The 25,614-nt window shown below is 47.0% G+C and overlaps 1 protein-coding gene across 1 annotated transcript in view; it reads right to left on the reverse strand.

Annotated features, from left to right (window-relative positions):
- The window catches only part of LOC124036568 (ATP-binding cassette sub-family A member 2-like), a 163,298-nt gene that overhangs the window by 72,772 nt on the left and 64,912 nt on the right, over nucleotides 1-25,614 (reverse strand). Inside the window, 1 exon segment of the mRNA XM_046351290.1 lies at nucleotides 5,857-5,950. Within this exon segment, the coding sequence (XP_046207246.1) occupies nucleotides 5,857-5,950 (94 nt within the window).

Raw genomic sequence — 25,614 nt, forward strand, 5'->3', positions numbered from 1 at the left:
GAGAGAGAAGAGAGGAGAGAGAAGAGAGGAGAGGGAAGAGAGGAGAGAGGAGAGAGAAGAGAGGAGAGGGAAGTGGATTGACGGATTGGTAAGGAAGAGGTTCGTTGGAGGGTTTCAATGTAGTCCAAAGACCAAAAAGGAGAAAAGAGAGAGGAGGTTAGAGAGAAAGCGAAACCCAGGTCACCGATAACACACAGTCAGAAGCAGAGAGAAGCGGTACCCAGATGTCAGGCTGAGACATAGAGTGCTGTCATCTTTATGTCTGCTCTTGTTTGTCATCCACTCATAAACGGTGACTGCTGCTGGACACGCTTTAATCAAGCCTGGAATAAGAACTAGGTCCATGCTAATAGTGCACAATGGAATGGCCCATGTTTCCATGACTACCGTAAAGAGTTTTTCTCACTCTTTTGTCTTTCAGCAGCAGTAGATCCATCCACCCACTGGGCGAGGTGCCTGGCAACAACAACACTCTCTATTCTACTTAATTATCCATCCATCTCTCACTCCCTCATATGACATGAATTCATCCCATTAGATAGAACAAGAATCCTAGCTTAACAAATAGGCCTCTTTGAGAATGTCGGAGAGGTATAAAAATGAGTTACTCCCTGTGATTATAAAAATGGATCCATTTCACCAACGTTGCTTTATCCTAAGACTAAATCGCTGCCACTTACTCTGGTGCTTTTACTGTCTAATTGAATAACCTATAACAGTTCAAAACACCCACTGCTGAGTCAATTCCAGACAAAGTGAGCACTTCTCATAAATGGTCTAGGATGATGTTGCCCCTAGAGACACTGATCTAAGGTCAGTTTTGGGGTTTCCCCACCTCTGATGGTTATGGTTAGGTTTAGAGAGGATAGACTGATCCTGGATCTGTGCCAGCGGCAACTTGTATTTAGAGCTGCTGAGTAATATCTTTAGTGACTGACTCTCTAGTGAAGGTAGTCTGTTTAACAGAACAGTACCTGCATCCTACATGGCTCATATTCTCTACAATCACCATAGGAGAACCCTTTGAAGAACCCTTGTTGGTTCCTGGTAGATCGCGTTTGGTTCCAAGTAGAAAAGTTTTGGGTTCCTGTAGAACTCTTTCCACAGAGGGTTTTACATGGAACCCAAAATGATTCTACCAGGAACTCTTTTAGAACCCTTTTTTCTATGAGTGTATATATTGCACTATTTTTTTTACCAGGGCCCATAGTGACTTTAATAGGGAATACATATAGGTTGCCATTTAGGATAGTCATTCCCTCCCAGGTCAGACCTGACATCTGGATCAGTCAACCAGCAGAAAATATCAGGGTACCAGTCAGTCAGAGCTAGCCTGGGTACCAGTCTGTCACAGCTAGCCTGGGTACCAGTCTGTCACAGCTAACCTGGGTACCAGTCTGTCACAGCTAACCTGGGTACCAGTCCGTCACAGCTAGCCTGGGCACCAGTCCATCACAGCTAGCCTGGGTACCAGTCTGTCAGAGCTAGCCTGGGTGCCAGTCTGTCAGAGCTAGCCTGGGTACCAGTCTGTCAGAGCTAGCCTGAGTACCAGTCTGTCACAGCTAGCCTAGGTCCCAGTCTGTCACAGCTAGCCTGGGTGCCAGTCCGTCACAGCAAGCCTGGGTACCAGTCCATCACAGCTAGCCTGGGTACCAGTCCATCACAGCTAGCCTGGGTACCAGTCCTTCACACCTAGCCTTGGTACCAGTCCGTCACAGCTAGCCTTGGTACCAGTCTGTCAGAGCTAGCCTGGGTGCCAGTCTGTCAGAGCTAGCCTCGGTACCAGTCTGTCAGAGCTAGCCTGAGTACCAGTCTGTCACAGCTAGCCTGGGTGCCAGTCTGTCAGAGCTAGCCTGGGTACCAGTCTGTCACAGCTAGCCCCGGTACCAGTCTGTCAGAGCTAGCCTGGGTACAAGTCTGTTAGAGCTAGCCTGGGTGTCAGTCTGTCAGAGCTAGGCTGGGTACCAGTCAGTCACAGCTAGCCTGGTGTCAGTCTGTTAGAGCTAGCCTGGGTACCAGTCTGTCAGAGCTAGCCTGAGTACCAGTCTGTCACAGCTAGCCTGGGTGCCAGTCTGTCAGAGCTAGCCTGGGTACCAGTCTGTCACAGCTAGCCTGGGTACCAGTCTGTCAGAGCTAGGCTGGGTACCAGTCAGTCACAGCTAGCCTGGTGTCAGTCTGTTAGAGCTAGCCTGGGTACCAGTCTGTCAGAGCTAGCCTGAGTACCAGTCTGTCACAGCTAGCCTGGGTGCCAGTCTGTCTGTGCCACCATGCCACTCCTTAGACATGATAGGACACAGATCTGGGCCCAGGCTTGAATAAGAGCTAGCTCCAGCCAGATGTATGGTATAGCTATGTTATGTATACAGTATTGACAGTAGCATTTATTGTCACCAGTAACTGGTCATCAGGGAAACACAGACACGTAGAAACATAGACAAACACACACAGAGACAACGTTCATCTTCAAAATTCTCACAAATCCCTTTAAAGGAATATTTTCACACAGACAGCCCAGCGACAAATCCCTTTAAAATATTTTCACACAGGACAAATCCCTTTATTTTTCACACAGTCACACAGACAGCCCAGTGACAAATCCCTTTAGTGACAAATCCCTTTAAAGGAATATTTTCACACAGACAGCCCAGTGACAAATCCATTTAAAGGAATATTTTCACACAGACAGCCCAGTGACAAATCCATTTAAAGGAATATTTTCACACAGACAGCCCAGTGACAAATCCATTTAAATGAATATTTTCACACAGACAGCCCAGTGACAAATCCATTTAAAGGAATACTTTCACACAGACAGCCCAGTGACAAATCCCTTTAAAGGAATATTTTCACACAGACAGCTCAGTGACTTTGTTTGTCACTGTGACAGTGTGAGAGCTGTCACAGATCACATTTCGTATTTGCTCCCTGCACATGTGAGCCGGTGCATGTGCATCCCTTGTGTGTTGTGTATATGTGGTGCGGTGCCAGTGTGTGCCTTACAGCGCTAACCTGGGCACAAAGCTTTTTAGCATCAGTCAGATGTGTGAAATAGGATCTGTTGGCCAGAGACAACATTGTAGACAGATCCCTTCCCAGTCACTGAGCCTATGTCACAAATGACAACCTTTTCCCCTATGTAATGCACTGCCCTGGTCAAAAGTAGTGCCCTATAAAGAGAATAGGGTGCCATTTTGTACGCCTAAGACTCAGCACGGTGCTGACAACACAGAGACACGGAAATCAGGAGGGGAGCCGCACACACACACACACACACACACACACACACACACACACACACACACACACACACACACACACACACACACACACACACACACACACACACACACACACACACACACACACACACACACACACACACACACACACACACACACACACACATAGCTCGCGAGCACACACATACACACACACTTGTCCCACATCCCAGACAGGATTATAACAGGAGACCAAAGTCAGAGTCAAGGTAATCATAACTTAGAGATAATCATGAAGACACAATGATAAAGACTTTGACACTTACAGACTGATTCAGCATGCAGTGAACATGCATCATGAAGATACGAGAGAGAAGAGAGAGAGAAGGGAGAGTGAGAGAGAACAGAGAGAGAGAAAGAAGAGAAAGAGAGAGAGAAGGAGAGAGGAGAGAGAGAGAGAGAGAGAGAGAGACAGACAAGAGAGAGAAGAGAGAGAACAGAGAGAGACAGAGAGTGAGAGAGACAGAGAGAGAGAGAGAGAGAGAGAGAGAGAGAGAGAGAGAGAGAGAGAGAGAGGAGGGGGGACATCATCATCAGAGGGAGAGAGAGAGAGAGAGGGAGATCATCAGAGAGAGAGAGAGAGAGAGAGAGAGAGAGAGAGAGAGAGAGAGAGAGAAGAGAGAGAGAGAGAGAGAGAGAGAGAGAGAGAAGAGAGATACAGACAAGAGAGAGAAGAGAGAGAACAGAGAGAGAGAGAGAGAGAGAGACAGAGAGAGAGAGAGAGAGAGAGAGAGAGAGAGAGAGAGAGAGAGAGAGAGAGAGAGAGAGAGAGAGAGAGAGAGAGAGAGAGAGAGAGGAGAGAGAGAGAGGGGAGAGAGAGAGAGAGAGAGAGACAGAGAGAGAGAGAGAGGAGAGAGAGCGAGAGAGAGAGAGAGAGAGAGAGAGAGAGAGAGAGAGAGAGAGAGAGAGAGAGAGAGAGAGAGAGAGAGAGAGAGAGAGGGGACATCATCATCAGAGAGAGAGAGAGAGAGAGGGAGAGAGAGAGAGAGAGAGAGAGAGAGAGAGAGAGAGAGAGAGAGAGAGAGAGAGAGAGAGAGAGAGAGAGAGAGAGAGAGAGAGAGAGAGAGAGAGAGAGAGAGAGAGAGAGAGAGAGAGAGAGAGAGAGAGAGAGAGAGAGAGAGAGAGAATCAGAGACAGAGAGAGAGAGAGAGAGAGAGAGGGGACAGATCAGAGAGAGAGAGAGAGAGAGAGAGAGAGAGAGAGAGAGAGAGAGAGAGAGGGAGAGAGAGAGAGAGAGAGAGAGAGAGAGAGAGAGAGAGAGAGAGAGAGAGGGGACATCATCATCAGAGAGAGAGAGAGGGGGGGAGAGAGAGAGAGAGAGAGGGGAGAGGAGGAGAGAGAGAGAGAGAGAGAGAGAGAGAGAGAGAGAGAGAGAGAGAGAGAGAGAGAGTGAAAAGCAGAGGGTCATAGAGTAAAAGAGAAGAAAAAAAACAGGTAAATAAAACAGGTGTGGATGTCTGTGAACAATGACAGTATATGACTAAACATGACAGTACATGACTAAACATGACAGTACATGACAGTCAAGAAACAGTATGAATGACAACACTAGACACCAGTGTTTTATGTAACCAGACTTTCATTCAATGGCAGATTAGTAAAGCTCCATTTGAGCCTTGTACAACTGAACAGAAATACTGTAGGTGGAAATTCTATACAGCGTCACAACAACACAGAGGCTGGGTCCCAAATGACACCCTATAGCCTTTACAGAGGACTACTAAAAGTAGAGTACTGTGTAGGAAATAGGGTGCCATTTGAGAAGCAAACATTCTATATTAAGATCAAGATGCATCCTCTACATCTGCAGGCTACAGTAGCGTTCCCTTCCTTCTGGAACTGCACAGCGGGACTGTCACTGAAAGTCTGTTTAGATTGATGTGTTGTGTTCAAACTGGTGGTGGTGGACTCCCCTTCAATAGGGAGCTGTAGCAACGGGGGATTCCCACACAACCATAACACTGTGCCTAACTAACCACCAACCACCGTCACTCCTCACCCCCTGGCTCCCGTTCTCCTCTCATCTTTTTCTGCATTAGCCTGGTCCCAGATCTGTCTCTCTCTCTGTAGCCTGGACCCAGATCTGTTCTCTCTTTCTGTAGCCTGGTCCCAGATCTGTTCTCTCTTTCTGTAGCCTGGTCCCAGATCTGTTCTCTCTTTCTGTAACCTGGTCCCAGATCTGTTCTCTCTTTCTGTAGCCTGGTCCCAGATCTGTTCTCTCTTTCTGTAGCCTGGTCCCAGATCTGTTCTCTCTTTCTGTAGCCTGGTCCCAGATCTGTTCTCTCTTTCTGTAACCTGGTCCCAGATCTGTTCTCTCTTTCTGTAGCCTGGTCCCAGATCTGTTCTCTCTTTCTGTAACCTGGTCCCAGATCTGTTCTCTCTTTCTGTAACCTGGTCCCAGATCTGTTCTCTCTTTCTGTAACCTGGTCCCAGATCTGTTTGTGCTTCTTCCAACTCCATTGCTGTACTTGTCAAGCGAAACAATGTTTGTCAGACTGGCACTGCCATCTGCATCCCTTCTACTACTCTTTCATTTGTACACCTTTTTGTGAAGCTCCCTTCTTTCAGTCTTTCCTACCTTCCTTGACAGGGATGGCAGGTTTCTTCTGGCGCAGGCCCAGCAGGATGAAGAAAAGGACCAGGGGGATGAAGATCTCAAAGGCCAACACCCACTGTAGGGAGGATAGGGAGGGAGGGAGAGAGAGAGAGAGAGAGGGAGAGAGGGGAAGGGAGGTTGAGAGGGAGAGAGAGGGAGGGAGGGCGAGAGGGAGAGAAGGAGGGAGGAAGGGAGGGAGGGAGAAAGGAGGAGGGGAGGCGAGAGAGAGAGTGAGAGACACAGCGAGAGTTAAACCGCTGAACAGATAAACCACTGTAGGCCGTAGTGTGTTTACTACAGTAAAGAAATACAAGGTTAAATCCAGTTAGATACTGATTTGCTTTCCACGCTGAACCACTCCTTGTGGATTGTAATTGACTTGGTGATGGATCAACACAGTGAATGGATTGAGTTGACTTAGCCCATTGAATCAGAGACTTGGTGTGAAGGGTGTCCATTTGCTAATCATGCACTTTTGGCTTTATACTGCCAGTGCTTTCTAAAGTGGTCTGTTACAGATATGATATGCTTATGAAGAAGAAGAGGGTGCCACACACACTCACTCACACACTCACACACTCACACACTCACACACTCACACACTCACACACTCACACACTCATATCAGGGCAGCTGTGGTTATTGGTCTATGTCATGTTCAGTTTCACACGCTCTGAGAGAAGACAGACATCCAGTAGTGAAGGCACAGCAGAAAGGAAGATTGATTCACAGACAACTGCAGAGACATAGAACCACCAGCCACAAACAGCAGCTAATGACCTCTTCAGTTCTGATCAATACTGGAAAAGGAAATGTTGATAGTTTATTCCTCCATTAGGAAGGATTTCATAACTACCACATTCCCCCTTTTTTCTTCTCCGTACTTTCATTTATTCAGCGCTGCACACGCCCCTCGCCGTCATTGTGAATAAGAATTTGGACTTAATTGACTTAATTTACTCGTCAGATAAAGGTTAAATACACTAATTAAATACAAATCTGGGGTCTATTTCTTCCTTCCTAAGCCTCACTACGAGAGACACTATCACTCTCTCAACATTAAATTACATGCCTTGAGCCTGATAAACAGCAAGTTCATAGTTCACATCAAGAATGTGGAGGAACGGTAGCTATGTTTTTTGAGAGAGAGAGAGAGAGAGAGAGAGAGAGAGAGAGAGAGAGAGAGAGAGAGAGAGAGAGAGAGAGAGAGAGAGAGAGAGAGAGAGAGAGAGAGAGAGAGAGAGAGAGAGATGGGAGGGGGGTGGAGAGAGAAAGATGATGAGAGACCCTCTGCTACAGTCTTCTCTGCTGGGCCCATATAGGCCAAGCCTCGTTCTCTGGGAGTGTCAATCACTGATCACCTGAAGGGACATGGGTTGTGTCCCCATAGGTCCTGGTCAAAAGTGGTGCATTACGTAGGGAATACAGTGCCATTTGGGACACAGCCCAGTTCTCCCCATCTACCCTGGTCACCTGGTCTAACCCGCTGTCCAACTAGAACTGTCGTGTCCTGATTTAAACCTCAGCCATTCTTCAGCTGAAGTGTGGCCTTCATTGTTGGGCACATTGAAGTATGATGCATATAATGCATTGTGTTAAACATAATCACAAAATGTCATTAAAAGTGTGGTATGGAGATGAGAGGGTACGCAAACTAAGACACCAGCGAGAGTATTCAAACTAAGACACCAGCGAGAGTACGCAAACTGAGACACCAGCGAGAGTACGCAAACTAAGACACCAGCGAGAGTATTCAAACTAAGACACCAGCGAGAGTATTCAAACTTAGACACCAGCGAGAGTACGCAAACTGAGACACCAGCGAGAGTACGCAAACTAAGACACCAGCGAGAGTATTCAAACTAAGACACCAGCGAGAGTACGCAAACTGAGACACCAGCGAGAGTACGCAAACTAAGACACCAGCGAGAGTACGCAAACTAAGACACCAGCGAGAGTATGCAAACTAAGACACCAGCGAGAGTACGCAAACTAAGACACCAGCGAGAGTACGCAAACTAAGACACCAGCGAGAGTACGCAAACTAAGACACCAGCGAGAGTACGCAAACTAAGACACCAGCGAGAGTATGCAAACTAAGACACCAGCGAGAGTACGCAAACTAAGACACCAGCGAGAGTACGCAAACTAAGACACCAGCGAGAGTATGCAAACTAAGACACCAGCGAGAGTACGCAAACTAAGACACCAGCGAGAGTACGCAAACTAAGACACCAGCAAGAGTATGCAAACTAAGACACCAGCGAGAGTATGCAAACTAAGACACCAGTGAGAGTACACAAACTGAGTCACCAGTGAGAGTACGCAAACTTAGACTTCTCTCTTTCTATGTCTCTCATACCACTCTCTCTCTCATCCCCCCTCTCTCTCTCTCTCTCTCTTCTTCTCTCTCTCTCTCTCTCTCTCTCTCTCTCTCTCTCTCTCTCTCTCTCTCTCTCTCTCTCTCTCTCTATCATTCGACCCTCTCTCTCATCCCCCTCTCTCCCACCCCCTCTCTCTCATCCCCCTCTGTCTCATCCCCTCCTCTCTCTCCCTATCTCTCTCTTTCTCTCTGCCACAACCAAACCCATACAAACACGCAGACACACCCACACACAAACAGTGCATGTGTGTAGGGCCATCTGTTCGATCATAGTGCTGAGTCACCAGAGAAAGGAATGATGGACAAGTGACTGAGTGACAGCGCAGGTGTGTGTGTGTGTGTGTGTGTGTGTGTGTGTGTGTGTGTGTGTGTGTGTGTGTGTGTGTGTGTGTGTGTGTGTGTGTGTGTGTGTGTGTGTGTGTGTGTGTGTGTGTGTGTGTGTGTGTGTGTGTGTGTGTGTGTGTGTGTGTGTGCGTGCATGTTTGTGTGAAAAGATAGACACATATAGACAAAGTGTCACCCTGCTCTGCCTTAGTTGTCTCTTATTTACAAGAGAGACAGAGGGGTCACAGACTTCGTCCCTATGTGTCTATCTGTGAAGGTCATGACAGACAAACAGCTCTTTGACATGCTTCTCTCACAAAGCACAAAGGCCCAACTGACCCCACTCAACAAAGCTTCTGTTATAAGATTCTGATGATTAAAATACCACTACTCTCTCTGACACAGCTAGGCACACACACACACACACACACACACACACACACACACACACACACACACACACACACACACACACACACACACACACACACACACACACACACACACACACACACACACACACACACACACACACACACACACACACACACACACACTGAAAGAAATCTTTATCCCGAGGGCGCTTGTCTCTTGTTAGAATTTCTCCAGCTTATATTGATTTCTCTGACCTGAAAAGAAAAACACAAACCCTTGATTTGAATATTAAACAGATCCCCTGAGTTTGGCAGTGCCTATATCTGTGTGTATCCTTCAAGAGGATACACACAATACCCCATAATGACAAAGCAAAAAAAAAAGTTTTATATTTTGCAAATGTATTACAAATATAAAAGTTAAATACCTTATTTACATAAGTATTCAGACACTTTACTATGAGATTATAAATTGAGCTCAGGTGCGTCCTGTTTCCATTGATCATCTTTGAGATGTTTCTACAACTTGATAGGAGTCCACTTTTGGTAAATTCAAATGATTGGACATGATTTGGAAAGGCACACACCAGTCTATATAAGGTCTCAGAGTTGACAGTGTATGCCAGAGCAAAAATCCAGCCATAAGGTTGAAGGAATTGTCCATAGCGCTCCGAGAAAGGATTGGGATGAGGCACTGGATTTTTTTTTCTCATTTTGTCTGTCATAGTTGAAGTGTACCTATAATGAAAATTACAGGCCTCTATCGTCTTTTTAAGTGGGAGAACTTGCACAATTGGTGGCTGACTAAATACTTTTTTGCCCCACTCTATGTAAATGTGATATTTCATTTTTTTTCTGACATTTCTAAAAACCTGTTTTTGATTCGTCATTCTGGGGGTATTGTGTCCATTTTAGAATAAGGCTGTAACGTAACAAAATGTGGAAAAAGACAAGGGGTCTGAATAACTTCTGATTGTGCTGTATATCTTACATTCTTTATAGGTGTGCCAAAGCATCTTTCTTCAGCTGCTGTCCTCAATACTGCAGAGGTGGTGCAGAGAGGTACAGGGTTGTGCTGAGTTTTGATGGTGCGAGGAACAAGGCAAACCGGATGTCGTTGTTTTCAATGAGAGAATGGCGATAAATGCCGTTGAGGCTGGCGGTGAATGCCGCCTCGGTAGATGGGACTTGCCGCCACAGTCATTGCCGTCTGCCGTAGATTTGCTTTCTCCTGGATGTTGATTTGCACTGTTTGTTTACTGAAATCACCATAGCAATGCATATCCCCGTGCTTGCTTGCTTTTGCCATCACCCTCTTCATTGTCCCACTATACCAAATGGTATGACAATTTATGCATCCCTGGTCTAAACGCATAATACAGACACGCTGCAACTACAGGCTCCACAGGTCATCTGATGTTATTCAACAAACAACAACATTCACCTTTGTGATAATCTAACACTACAAAGACACTAAACTCATTTACTACCCAAACACCATTCAGATGGCCCTGATTAGGTCTGTATAGAGAAAGAGAGAGAGAACAGGAAGACAGAGAGAGTGAGAAAAAGGAGGGGAGAGAGAGAGAACCGGGATGGGAGAGAGAGAGTGAGAACAAGGAGGGGAGAGAGAGAGAACCGGGATGGGAGAGAGAGAGTGAGAACAAGGAGGGGAGAGGGTCATGGCTAAAATGAATTCAGCTTTTCATTTTAGCTAACCCTTACCCTTTTCCTAACCTTCACCTAGTTATGCTAACCTGCTACATTAATTGTCCTGACCTGCTGTGTAAATTCTTGCTACAATTAAAATCTGAAGTTAATTTGACAAAACCTGAAGAGGGGAGAGAGAGAGAGAGAGAGAGAGAGAGAGAGAGAGAGAGAGAGAGAGAGAGAGAGAGAGAGAGAGAGAGAGAGAGAGAGAGAGAGAGAGAGAGAGAGAGAGAGAGAGAGACAGAGGGAGGGAGGTAAGGGAGACCAGGAAGAGAGAGAGAGAGAGAGAGAGAGAGAGAGAGAGAGAGAGAGAGAGAGAGAGAGAGAGAGAGAGAGAGAGAGAGAGAGAGAGAGAGAGAGAACAGGGAGGGGAGAGAGACCAGGAAGAGAGAGAGAGAGAGAGAAAGAGAGGAAGAGAGAGAGAGAAACAGAGAGGAGAGAGAGAGAGAGAGAGAGAGAGAGAGAGAGAGAGAGAGAGAGAGAGAGAGAGAGAGAGAGAGAGAGAGAGAGAGAGAGAGAACAGGGAGGGAGAGAGACCAGGAAGAGAGAGAGAGAGAGAGAGAGAGAGAGAGAGAGAGAGATTTTAACCTAGGTAATTTCCAGCCATTGAAACATTTTCTACTGCGTCACTGTACAGTCTTGCATTCCAAACGAGAGAGATTACATTTAAGTCATTTAGCAGACGCTCTTATCCAGAGCGACTTTTGGTGCAATCACCTTATGACATCCAGTGGGACAGTCACTTAACAATAGAGAGAGAGAGAGAGAGAGAGAGAGAGAGAGAGAGAGAGAGAGAGAGAGACAAGAGAACAGGGAGGGAGAGAGACCAGGAAGAGAGAGAGAGAGAGAGAGAGAGAGAGAGAGAGAGAGAGAGAGAAGAGAGAGAGAGAGAGAGAGAGAGAGAGAGAGAGAGAGAGAGAGAGAGAGAGAGACCATGAGAGAGAGAACAGGGAGGGAGAGAACAGACCAGGAAGAGAGAGAGAGAGAGAGAGAGAGAGAGAACAGGGAGGGGAGAGGCGAGGGCAGACCAGGGAGAGAGAGTTAAGGGAGAGAGAGAGAGAGAGAGTCTTGAGAGAGAGAGAGAGAGAGAGAGAGAGGAGAGAGAGAGAGAAAAGAGAGAGAGAGAGAGAGAGAGAGAGAGAGAGAGAACAGGGAGGGAGAGAGACCAGGAAGAGAGAGAGAGAGAGAGAGAGAGAGAGAGAGAGAGAGAGAGAGAGAGAGAGAGAGAGAGAGAGAGAGAGAGAGAGAGAGAGAGAGAGAGAGAGAGAACAGGGAGTAGGTTTTTTTCAGAGGTGGCAAGACGAGCTTCCTCAGAGAACAGGAAGAAGGGAGAGAGAGAACAGGGAGGTGACAGGGGAGAGAGAGAACAGGAAGGGAAGAGGTGAGCGAGAAAGAGCAGGAAGAGGGGAGTTGAGAGAAAGTAAACAGGAAGAGGAGAGAGAGAGAACAGGGACGGAAATATGATTTTAGAATCCTAGGTAATTGCATTCCAGCCATGCCATTGAAACATTTTCTACTGCGTCACTGTACAGTCTTGCATTCCAAACGGCACCCTATTCACTATGAAGTGCACTGCTATTGACTAGGGCCCATAGTGGTACTATGTAGGGTATAGGGTGCCATTGGGGACAGGCAAACAATGTAGCCAATGTCTGAGGTTTAGGGACATACAGAGTGTGTGGGTGGGCACGGAGGGGAGATGGGGGAAATGAAATGGGCTGAATATTGCAGAGCAGCTTATCCAAAGGGTTCGGGCTCAATCAGTCACACATCAGGCAACTGGAGCACAGAGCTGAGCCAGAATGGAACCCCTGGTCAATTGCACTGGATTGATTCTCCACACTACTCCGTCATATATAACAAGCTAGCTTGAGCAGCAGACAGACACTTATTTCCCCAGGATAGGGAAGGGTCCTCTTTAGACCAGAACCCTATTCCCTATATAGTGCACTACTTTAGACCAGAGTCCTATTCCCTATATTGTGCACTACTTTAGACCAGAGTCCTATTCCCTATATAGTGCACTAATTTCGACCATATTCATATTCCCTATATAGTGCACTACTTTAGACCAGAGGCCTATTCCCTATATAGTGCACTACTTTAGACCAGAGCCCTATTCCCTATATAGTGCACTACTTTAGACCAGAGTCCTATTCCCTATATTGTGCACTACTTTAGACCAGAGTCCTATTCCCTATATAGTGCACTAATTTCGACCATATTCATATTCCCTATATAGTGCACTACTTTAGACCAGAGGCCTATTCCCTATATAGTGCACTACTTTAGACCAGAGCCCTATTCCCTATATAGTGCACTACTTTAGACCAGAGTCCTATTCCCTATATAGTGCACTAATTTAGACCAGAGTCCTATTCCCTATAGTGCACTACTTTAGACCAGAGCCCTATTCCCTATATAGTGTACTACTTTAGACCAGAGCCCTATTCCCTATATAGTGCACTACTTTAGACCATATTCCTATTCCCTATATAGTGCACTACTTTAGACCAGAGGCCTATTCCCTATATAGTGCACTAATTTAGACCATATTCCTATTCCCTATATAGTGCACTACTTTAGACCAGAGGCCTATTCCCTATATAGTGCATTACTTTAGACCAGAGGCCTATTCCCTATATAGTGCACTAATTTAGACCATATTCCTATTCCCTATATCGTGCACTACTTTAGACCAGAGCCCTATTCCCTATAGTGCACTACTTCTGACCTGGGCCCTCATAGACACAGGCAGGCAGGAGGCTAAATGCTACTGTATAAAATCTGGGAAAGACTCCTGCAATGTTGGGCATAGCTAGGTCATATTCATTAGTGTACACCATAGCAAAACGTTCTGAAAAGAAAAATGAAAACACGCCATTTTTATTGGACAAATTCAGGTAGGTCCCTCCCCGTTCTGGCTCGTTAACTTCCTTTTGGTACCTAATGAATATAAGCGTTCTGAGTCTGGACCAATGTTTATCCCTCCCTAATTATCTCACTCTCTCTTCTATCCCGCTATCTTCTCTGTTCTCCCTCACCTTAAGCTCTATTGGCTCTACCAGTGGAGTTTCCCTGGCTTTGGTGTGATTTTCAAACACTCCTTAAGAATCGATGCTCCATCTCATGCATCTGCTTTCTCTCATATTTATCCCTCCCTCTGGCCTCAGCCTATAAAGAGTGTCTGACTCACCCCAGGCTCACTCAAGCGTATTGTTTACCTTCTTTTTTAATTGTCATTGGATTTGATTGACTGGAAACTGATAACCATGAAACTGGTCTGTCAGCGTTTGATCTGATATTCATTTGTATGGGTTATCATGGCCGCATTCCAGGGTGACACATGTCAGTTCCCACACGTACATATTCTCTAACCACATCATACGATATGGCAGTCTGATGTCCGAATGCACAATCAATGACCCAAACCATTGGCAATGCAACATCTGTTCATGTTGTCAGCCTAGAACAAGACGAATATGTCCAGAGGAACAGCTCCCTAGCCCTCTAAGGGGTCAGTGAAGGGATGTAGGCAGAACGAATGGTCCGATGTCCAGGCTGGGAGACCCAGTTAGTAGTGGTTCATTAAGGTCAGCGAAGGAAAAAAGAACACAACTAAGAATCATTCTGCTCAACTCTTTGCGCATCTGTGTGTTGTTTATTTACCAGGCAAACTGTGAGCATCACAAACAAACTTGGATCTTTCTGCTTGTGGTGCCGTCGCTTTTAATCAATACCAGTCAACTCGGGACCCAATGGACATTTACGCATAAAATATATCTGAATTATCGGCTTCATCACTGCAATTAATGCATTCTCTTCCAAGATGGCGTAGCAGTCAGACGTCTTTGTCCTGTCGTGTCCCTTGTATATATCTTTTTACATATTTTTCTTCGCATATCTTTAAAAAATATTTTCCGAAACCTCAACTTCTAAATACTCTCCGGCAACCCGCCTCACCAAATGTAGCGTGGATCTGCTTTTTTCGAAAGTATTTCTATTTACTTCAATCTGGAATCCCTCAACTGAAGCTAGCCAGCTAACTACCTACCAGCTATCAGTCAGCAAACCATTGCTAGCGGCCATCAGCTTACGTTTAGCTCGGAAAGCTCTCACCAGTTCGAACAACGTGACTCAAACCAAAGCATAACGGACCTATTCTTCTCCATATTTTTTAAATATATTTTTTTATTTCACGTTCATTTAACCAGGTAGGCTAGTTGAGAACAAGTTCTCATTTACAACTGCGACCTGGCCAAGATAAAGCATAGCAGTGTGAACAGACAACACAGAGTTACACATGGAGTAAACAATAAACAAGTCAATAAAAAAAGGAGTCTATATATATTGTGTGCAAAATACATGAGGAGGTAGGCAAATAATTACAATTTTAGCAGATTAACATTTACATTTACATTTAAGTCATTTAGCAGACGCTCTTATCCAGAGCGACTTACAAATTGGTGCATTCACCTTATGACATCCAGTGGAACAGTCACTTTACAATAGTGCATCTAAATCTTAAGGGGGGGGGGTGAGAGGGATTACTTATCCTATCCTATTAACACTGGAGTGATTCATGATCAGATGGTCATGTGCAGGTAGAGATACTGGTGTGCAAAAGAGCAGAAAAGTAAATAAATAAAAACAGTATGGGGATGAGGTAGGTAAATTGGGTGGGCTATTTACCGATGGACTATGTACAGCTGCAGCGATCGGTTAGCTGCTCAGGTAGCAGATGTTTAAAGATGGTGAGGGAGGTAAAATTCTCCAAATTCAACGAATTTTGCAATTTGTTCCAGTCACAGGCAGGAGAGAACTGGAAGGAAAGGCGGCCAAATGAGGTGTTGGCTTTAGGGATGATGTCACGACTTCCGCCGAGGTTGGCTCTCCTGCCCGCCCAGGCGGTGCTCGGCGGTCGTCGTCACCGTCCTACTAGCCACTACCGATCCCTTTTCATGTATCTGTTGGTTTTGTCTGATTGTTTTCACCTGTGTGTTGTTTAGTTAATTAGTGTCTGTATATAATGTAGGTTGTCCCGCACAGTTTATTTTGTCATTCGTTTCGTCTGTCGGTGTTTTTGTGTTTATTATTCTCCGGTTAGTCTGTTATCCTGTGTTGGATAATTTCACACTGTTTGTATTTGGGTTGACCGTGTTTATTTTGTTCACTGGAGAATAAACTTATTATCGCTATTTGCTCTCTGCGCCTGATTCCACCCACCTTGATTAGACGTGACAGAATCCCGCACCACCATGGAATCAGCAGGAGCAGCAGCGTCTCCTCTCCCATCGATGGAAGAGAGGGTCCTCCATCATACCAGCGTGATTCACCGGATTGGTCCTGCTATGGACCAAATGATGGAGAGAATGGATCGATGTGAGAGGAGTGGCCTCCCCACCTCATCTCTAGCAACCCTTTCTCCAGCACCTCCTGTTTCTGCGACCACATCTGGCTCTGGGGCTCTTCGGCTGACACTCCCACGGGAGTTTGACGGATCGGCGGCTGGGTGCCAGGGTTTCCTCCTTCAGCTGGAACTATACCTGGCTACCGTGCATCCTGCTCCCTCTGGAGAGGAGAGCGTGTGCGCCCTCGTCTCCTGCTTGACTGGGCGAGCCCTCGAGTGGGCCAATGCAGTGTGGAATGGTCCGGACTCGGCTAAGGATAATTACCCAGAGTTCACCCGCCGATTCCGAGCTGTTTTTGATCATCCACCCGAGGGTCGGGCGGCGGGTGAACGGCTGTTTCACCTGCGTCAGGAGACGAGGAGCGTACAGGATTTTGCCCTAGAGTTTAGGACTTTGGCAGCAGGAGCAGGATGGAACGACAGGGCCTTGATTGATCATTTTAGATGTAGTCTCAGGGAGGACGTCCGCAGGGAGCTGGCATGTCGGGACACCGCATTCACACTGGTTGGACTTATCGATCTGGCTATCCGTCTCAACAACCTGCTGGCTGCTCGTGGGCGTTCGGATCAGGTCCTGTCGTTTCCAATCCCCAGCCCCTCTGTTCCTATCCCTATGGAATTAGGAGGTACGGCTTCGAGGGGGACCGGAGGAGGAGTGTCCTCCTGCACCAGTTGTGGTCGACGAGGGCACACGTCCGACCGGTGCTGGAGGAACTCGTCTAGGAGTCGGGAGGACAGGCGGAACACTGCTCGATCACCCCAGGTGAGTAAGCACCAAACTCATTCAGAGCTTCCTGTTGGTCATGTGTTTGTATTGATTTCTTTTCCTGGGTTTTCCCCCTCTCTACAGCATAAGGCGCTAGTCGATTCAGGCGCAGCTGGGAATTTTATGGATCGTGGGCTTGCGTTAAGGCTAGGGATTCCCCTAGTGTCGTTAGATCGACCTTTCCCCGTGCACTCATTAGATAGCCGACCATTAGGGTCAGGAGTAATTAGGGTGGCTACGGTGATCATAAGGAGCAGATTAGTCTGTTCCTTATAGATTCACCTGCGTTTCCAGTGGTGTTGGGGGTTCCCTGGTTAGCTCAACACAACCTGGTGATTTTCTGGCGACAGGGGGCTTTTAAGGGGTGGTCAGAGGAGTGTTCAGGTAGGTGTATAGGAGTTGCCGTTGGTGCGAATACGGTGGAGAGTCCAGACCAAGTTTCCACCGTGCGCATTCCCTCTGAATATGCCGATTTGGCTATCGCCTTCAGTAAAGAGAAGGCAACCCAATTACCACCTCATCGTCGAGAGGACTGCGCGATAAACCTTCTGGAAAACGCTGCACTTCCTAGGAGTCACGTGTATCCATTGTCCCAGGAGGAGACAGTTGCGATGGAAACATATGTTTCCAAATCGCTGGGACAGGGGTACATTCAGCCCTCCATATCACCCGTCTCCTCAAGCTTCTTTTTTGTGAAGAAGAAGGATGGAGGTCTGCGTCCGTGTATTGATTATAGAGGTCTAAATTCCATTACAGTGGCGTTTAGTTACCCACTACCTCTCATCGCTACGGCAATGGAATAATTTCACGTAGCGCGATTCTTCACAAAACTGGACCTGAGGAGCGCATATGATCTGGTACGTATCCGGGGAGGAGATGAGTGGAAAACCGCATTTAGTACTACTTCTGGTCATTATGAGTACTGCGTCATGCCATACGGGTTGAAGAATGCTCCAGCCATTTTCCAATCCTTCGTAGATGAGATTACATTGATGACATCTTGATCTATTCTGCCACACGCGCGGAGCATGTGTCTCCGGTGCGTAAGGTACTTGGGCGACTACTGGAGCATGACCTGTATTGCAAGGCGGAGAAATGTGAGTTTTTCAAACAGTCCGTTTCCTTCCTGGGGTATCGTATTTCCACCTCCGGGGTGGTGATGGAGGATGATCGCGTTACAGCCGTGCGTAATTGGCCGACTCCGACCACGGTGAAGGAAGTGCAGCGGTTTTTAGCGTTTGCCAATTACTACCGGAGGTTTAGCCGGGGTTTTGGTCAGGTGGCTGCTCCCATCACCTCACTGCTGAAGGGAGGACCGGTGCGCTTGCGCTGGTCAGCAGAGGCAGGCAGAGCTTTCAGTCGTCTGAAGGAGCTGTTCACCAATGCGCCCGTGTTGGCGCATCCGGATCCCTCTTTAGCGTTCATAGTGGAGGTGGATGCGTCCGAGGCTGGGGTTGGAGCCGTGCTGTCCCAACGCTCGGGCGTGCCATCCAAACTCCGCCCGTGTGCTTTCTTTTCGAGCAAGATCAGCCCAGCGGAGCGAAACTATGATGTGGGGGACCGGGAGTTGTTAGCTGTAGTCAAGGCTCTGAAGGTGTGGAGACATTGGCTTGAGGGGGCTAAATACCCTTTTCTCATCTGGACTGACCATCGTAATCTCGAGTACATCCGGGCAGCTAAGAGACTAAATCCACGTCAGGCTAGATGGGCCATGTTTTTTACTAGGTTCCAGTTTACCCTCACATATCGGCCAGGCTCCCAAAACACCAAAGCTGACGCACTGTCTCGCCTCTATGATACCGAGGAACAGTCAGTAGAGCCAACTCCCATCATTCCACCGTCATGTCTCATGGCACCGGTGGTATGGGAGGTAGATGCTGAGATAGAGAGGGCCTCACGGTCAGAGCCGGCTCCTCCTAACTGTCCAGTAGAGACCAAGTATGTGCCGAGGGTGGTCCGGGACAAGCTGATTAGGTGGGCTCATACTCTTCCCTCCTCGGGTCATCCTGGTATCAAGAGGACAGTGCAGAGTCTGAGAGGGAGATACTGGTGGCCCACACTGGCTAAAGACGTGAGATTTTATGTCTCCTCCTGCTCAGTGTGTGCTCAGAGCAAGGCTCCTCGGCACCTACCTAGAGGGAAATTACAACCCCTCCCCGTTCCACAACGGCCGTGGACACATTTATCGGTGGATTTTCTTACCGACCTTCCCCCGTCCCAGGGAAGTACTACGATCCTGGTCGTTGTGGATCGGTTTTCTAAGTCCTGTCGTCTTATTCCGTGATTTAGTAACAAAGCGGATGGCACTGTGATAAACTGCATCCAGTTTACTGAGTAGAGTGTTGGAAGCTATTTTGTAGATGACATAGCCGAGGTCGAGGATCGGTAGGATAGTCAGTTTTACTAGGGTAAGTTTGGCGGCGTGAGTGAAGGAGGCTTTGTTTGCAAAATAGAAAGCCAATTCTAGATTTGATTTTGGATTGGAGATGTTTGATATGAGTCTGAAAGGAGAGTTTACAGTCTAGCCAGACACCTAGGTACTTATAGATGTCCACATATTCTAGGTCGGAACCATCCAGGGTGGTGATGCTAGTCGGGCGTGCGGGTGCAGGCAGAGAATGGTTGAAAAGCATGCATTTTGTTTTACTAGCGTTTAAGAGCAGTTGGAGGCCACGGAAGGAGTGTTGTATGGCGTTGAAGCTCGTTTGGAGGTTAAATAGCACAGTGTCCAAGGAAGGGCCAGAAGTATACAGAATGGTGCCGTCTGCAAAGAGGTGGATCAGGGAATCACCCGCAGCAAGGGGCGGCAGTGTAGCCTAGTGGTTAGAGCGTTGGACTAGTAACCGGAAGGTTGCGCGTTCAAACCCCTGAGCTGACAAGGTACAAATATGTCGTTCTGCCCCTGAACAGGCAGTTAACCCACTGTTCCCAGGCCGTCATTGAAAATAAGAATGTGTTCTTAGCTGACTTGCCTGGTTAAATAAAGGTAAAATAAAAAAATATATTAAAAAAACATCATTAATATATACAGAGAAAAGAGTCGGACCGAGAATTGAACCCTGTGGCACCCCATAGAGACTGCCAGAGAACTGGACAACATGCCCTCCGATTTGACACACTGAACTCTGTCTGCAAAGTAGTTGGTGAAGCAGGCAAGGCAGTCATTAGAAAAACCGAGGATACTGAGTCTGCCGATAAGAATATGGTGATTGACAGAGTCGAAGGCCTTGGCCAGGTCGATGAAGACGGCTGCACAGTACTGTCTTTTATCGATGGCGGTTATGATATTGTTTAGTACCTTGAGCGTGGCTGAGGTGCACCCGTGACCGGCTCGGAAACCAGATTGCACAGCGGAGAAGGTACGGTGGGATTCGAGATGGTTAGTGATCTGTTTGTTGACTTGGCTTTCGAAGACCTTAGATAGGCAGGGCAGGATGGATATAGGTCTGTAACCGTTTGGGTCCAGGGTGTCTCCCCCTTTGAAGAGGGGGATGACCGCGGCAGCGGTTCCGGATGACCCCAGATTCCTACCGCAAACTCTGAACATTTTCATCTGGATCTTCGCAACTAGCTAACCGCAATCCCGGGTGACCACTCCTGGCTAGCGTTTCCATCCCGGAGCAAGCACCAATTAGCCTGAAGCTAGCCCAGCCAGGGCTCCTGTGCTACCACCGAAGCCCACTCCCGGGCTACAATATCCGGACCCCTTCTACTGCCGGTATGGGGCACGGTCCCCTGCCGATCCTCTACGACTGGAATATCGACATAATCTACCCAAGGATTCCAACAGGCCCTTCAGGCGCGACGCCCGCTGAAGGCCCATTCTACTAACCTGCTAGGCCTGCTAGCTACATAGAGTCACTTGGAACCCTACTAATTCCACGACTTGTCTATCAACGTCACCGCACGAAGAGGCAAAAGCAGACTTACTCCCATCGCGACGTCCCCCAAAGGCTAACTTCCCAGCCCCGGTCTGCTAACTGCTAGCTTTCCAGCCCCGGTCTGCTAACTACTAGCTTGTTTAGCCTCGGCCTACTAACTGTTAGCGTGTTAGTATCGGCCTGCTAACTGTCTGAATAGCCGTGTCCCTAGTCAGCCCAACCACTCACTGGACCCATATGTTCACTTGGCTACGCATGCCTCTCTCTAATATCAATATGCCTCGTCCATTGTTGTCCTGGTTAGTGATTACTGTCTTATTTCACTGTAGAGCCTCTAGCCCTGCTCAATATGCCTTAACCAGCCATCTTGTCACACCTCCTACATATGCGATGACATCACCTGGTTTAAAAGTCTATAGAGACTATATCTCTCTCATCATTACTAAATGCCTAGGTTTACCTCCAATGTACTCACATCCTCTCTTACCTTTGTCTGTACACTATGCCTTGAATCTATGCTATCGTGCCCAGAAACCTGCTCCTTTTACTCTCTGTTCCGAACGTGCTAGACGGCCAGTTCGTATAGCATTTAGCCGTACCCTTATCCTACTTCTCCTCTGTTCCTCTGGTGATGTAGAGGTTAATCCAGGTCCTACAGTGCCTAGCTCCACTCCCACTCCCCAGGTGCTCTCATTTGTTGACTTCTGTAACCGTAAAAGCCTTGGTTTCATAAATGTTAACATTAGAAGCCTACTGCCTAAGTTTGTTTTACTCACTGCTTTAGCACACTCTGCCAACCCGGATTTCTTAGCCATGTCTGAATCCTGCCTTAGGAAAACCACCAAGAACCCTGAAATCTCCATTGCTAACTATAACATTTTCCACCAAGATAGAACTGCTAAATAGGGCGGTGTTGCAATCTACTGCAAAGATAGCCTGCAGAGTTCTGTTCCCAAACAATTTGAGCTTCTACTTCTCAAAATTCACCTTTCCAGAAACAAGTCTCACTGTTGCCACTTGCTATAGACCTCCCTCTGCACCCAGCTGTACCCTCGATACCATATGTGAATTGATTGCCACCCCATCTATCTTCTGAGCTCGTGCTAAAAGGTGACCTAAACTGGGACATGCTTAACACCCCGGCCATCCTACAATCCAAGCTTGATGCCCCCAATCTCACACAAATTATCAATGAACCTACCAGGTACAACTCCAAATCTGTAAACACGGGCACCCTCATAGATGTCATCCTAACTAACTCGCCCTCCAAATACACCTCTGCTGTTTTCAATCAAGATCTCAGCGATCACTGCCTCATTGCCTGCATCCGTAATGGGTCTGCGACTAAACAACCACCCCTCATCCCTGTCAAACGCTCCCTAAAACACTTCTGCGAGCAGGCCTTTCTAATCGACCTGGCTGGGGTATCCTGGAATGACATTGACCTCATCCCATCAGTAGATGATGCCTGGCTATTCTTTAAAAGCGCCTTCCTCACCATCTTAAATAAGCATGCCCCATTCAAAAAAATGTAGAACTAGGAATAGATATAGTCCTTGGTTCACTCCAGACCTGTCTGCCCTTGACCAGCACAAAAACATTCTGTGGCGTTCTGCATTAGCATCGAATAGCCCCCGTGATATGCAACTTTTCAGGGAAGTTAGGAACAAATATACACAGGCTGTTAGGAAAGCTAAGGCTAGCTTTTTCAAACAGAAATGTGCATCCTGTAGTACTAACTCAAAAAAGTTATGGCACACTGTAAAGTCCATGGAGAAAAAGAGCACCTCCTCCCAGCTGCCCACTGCTCTGAGGCTAGGAAACACTGTCACCACCGATAAATCCACTATAATTGAGAATTTCAATAAGCGTTTCTCTACAGCTGGCCATGCTTTCCACCTGGCTAGCCCTACCCCGGTCAACTGCCCGGCACCTTCCACAGCAACCCGCCAAGGCCACCGCCATTTCTCCTTTACCCAAATTCAGATAGCTGATGTTCTGAAAGAGCTGCAAAATCTGGACCCCCACAAATCAGCCGGGCTAGACAATCTGGACCCTCTCTTTCTAAAATTATCTGCCGAAATTGTTGCAACCATTATTACTAACCTGTTCAACCTCTCTTTCATATCATCTGAGATTCCCAAAGATTGGAAAGCTGCCGCGGTCATCCCCCTATTCAAAGGGGGTGACACTCTAGACCCAAAATCCTACAGACCTATATCTATCCTACCCTGTCTTTCTAAGGTCTTTGAAAGCCAAGTTAACAAACAGATTATCGACCATTTCGAATCCCACCGTACCTTCTCCGCTATGCAATCTGGTTCCACAGCTGGTCATGGGTGCACCTCAGCCACGCTCAAGGTCCTAAATGATATCATAACCGCCATCAATAAGAGACATTGCTGTGCAGCCGTATTCATCGACCTGGCCAAGGCTTTCGACTCTGTCAATCACCACATTCTTATTGGCAGACTCGACAGCCTTGGTTTCTCAGATAATTGCCTTGCCTGGTTCACCAACTACTTCTCTGATAGAGTTCAGTGTGTCAAATCGGAGGGCCTGTTGTCCGGACCTCTGGCAGTCTCTATGGGGGTGCCACAGGGTTCAATCCTCGGGCCGACTCTCTGCTCTGAATACATCAATGATGTTGCTCTTCCTGCTGGTGATTCTCTGATCCACCTCTAAGGAGACAACACGATTCTGTATAATTCTGTCCCTTCTTTGGACACTGTGTTAACTAACCTCCAGACGAGCTTCAATGCCATACAACTCTCCTTCCGTGGCCTCAAACTGCTCTTGAACGCAAGTAAAACTAAATGCATGCTATTCAACCGATCACTGCCTGCACCTGCTCGCCCGTCCAGCATCACTACTCTGGACGGCTCTGACTTAGAATACGTGGACAACTACAAATACCTAGGTGTCTGGTTAGACTGTAAACTCTCCTTCTAGACTAACATTAAGCATCTCCAATCCACAATTAAATCTATAATTGGCTTCCTATATCGCAACAAAGCATCCTTCACTCATACTGCCAAACATACCCTCGTAAAACTGACCATCCTACCGATCCTCGACTTCGGTGATGTCATCTATAAAATAGCCTCCAACACTCTACTGAACAAACTGGTTGCAGTCTATCACAGTGCCATCCGTTTTGTCACCAAAGCCCCATACACTACCCACCATTGTGACCTGTACGCTCTTGTTGGTTGGCCCTCGCTTCATACTCGTCGCCAAACCCACAGGCTACAGGTTATCTACAAGTCTCTGCTAGGTAAATCCCCACCTTATCTCAGCTCACTGGTCACCATAGCAGCACCCACTCGTAGCACACGCTCCAGCAGGTATATTTCACTGGTCATCCCCAGAGCCAACACTTCCTTTGGCCAACTTTCCTTCCAGTTCTCTGCTGCCAATGACTGGAACGAACTGCAAAAATCTCTGAAGCTGGAGACTCATATCTCCCTCACTAGCTTTAGGCACCAGCTGTCAGAGCAGCTCACAGATCACTGCACCTGTACATAGCCCATCTGTAAACAGCCTATCTATCTATCTATCTATCTATCTACCTCATCCCTACATACTGTATTTATTTATTTTTCTTGCTCCTTTGCACCCCAGTATCTCTACTTGCACATTCATCTTCTGCACAGCTACCATTCCAGTGTTTAATTGCTATTGTAATTACTTCTCCACCATGGCCTATTTATTGCCTTAGCTCTCTTATCTTACCTCATCTGCACTCACTGTATATAGACTTTTTGTTTTATTTTGTTCTACTGTATTATTGACTATGTTTTGTTTATCCTGTGTGTAACTCTGTGTTGTGGTATGTGTCAAATTGCTATGCTTTATCTTGGCCAGGTCGCAGTTAAACATGAGAACTTGTTTTCAACTAGCCTACCTGGTTAAATAAAGGTGAAATAAATAAAAAATAGTGGAGGCGCTGCCTCTGGTACCTTTTGTTGCTTTACCCTGTAACTAAGAACAACTGAACCCACTGTTTCCCTCTCACATCTACTGTCTGCAGTCTACTCTCTCTCTCTGTCTCTCTCTGTTTCATTTATCTTTTTTCTCCCACTCTCTCTCTTTCTTTATTTCTTTCTTTCTCTCTCTTTTCAGCAGCCTAGTTAGTTCCTTGTGAACAGTGACTCGTAAAGCAGTGACTCGCTCAATAATCGGAAGTGGTCAGATGACGCAGATGCTAAGCTACAGTACTGTTTTGCTAGCACAGACTGGAATGTGTTCCATGATTCATCCGATGACATTGAGTTGTATAACACCTCAGTCACCAGTTTCCTCAATTAGTGCATCAATGACGTCATCCCCGCAGTGACTGTACATGCATATCCCAACCAGAAGCCAAGGATTACAGGCAAAATCCACAATGAGCTAGACTAGAGTTGCAGTGTTCAAGGAGTGGGACACTAATCCAAATGCTTATAAGACATCCCGTTATTTAATCAGATGAAGCATCAAACAGGCAAAGCATCAATACAGGACTAAGATTGAATCCTACTACACCGGCTTAGACGCTCGTCGGAAATGCTTGCAAACTGTAAAAGTAAACCCACCCGCGAGCTGCCCAGTGACGCAAGCCTACCAGACGAGCTAAATGGCTTTTATGCCTACTTCGATGCAAGCAACACGGAAGCATGTATGAGAACACCAGCGGTTCCAGATGACTGTGTGATACACTCTCCATAGCCGATGGGAGTAGGACCTTTAAACAGGTCAACATTCACAAGGCAGCTGGGCCAGACGGATTACCAGGACCTGTAATCAAAACATGTGCGGACCTGTTCATGCTTGGACAAGTGTTCACTGATATTTTCAAACTCTCCCTAATCAAGTCTGTAATACCTACATGCTGCAAGCTGACCACCATA

The sequence above is a fragment of the Oncorhynchus gorbuscha genome, linkage group LG05 (genome assembly GCF_021184085.1).
Source record: "Oncorhynchus gorbuscha isolate QuinsamMale2020 ecotype Even-year linkage group LG05, OgorEven_v1.0, whole genome shotgun sequence".
In the NCBI taxonomy this organism is placed as follows: Eukaryota; Metazoa; Chordata; class Actinopteri; order Salmoniformes; family Salmonidae; genus Oncorhynchus; species Oncorhynchus gorbuscha.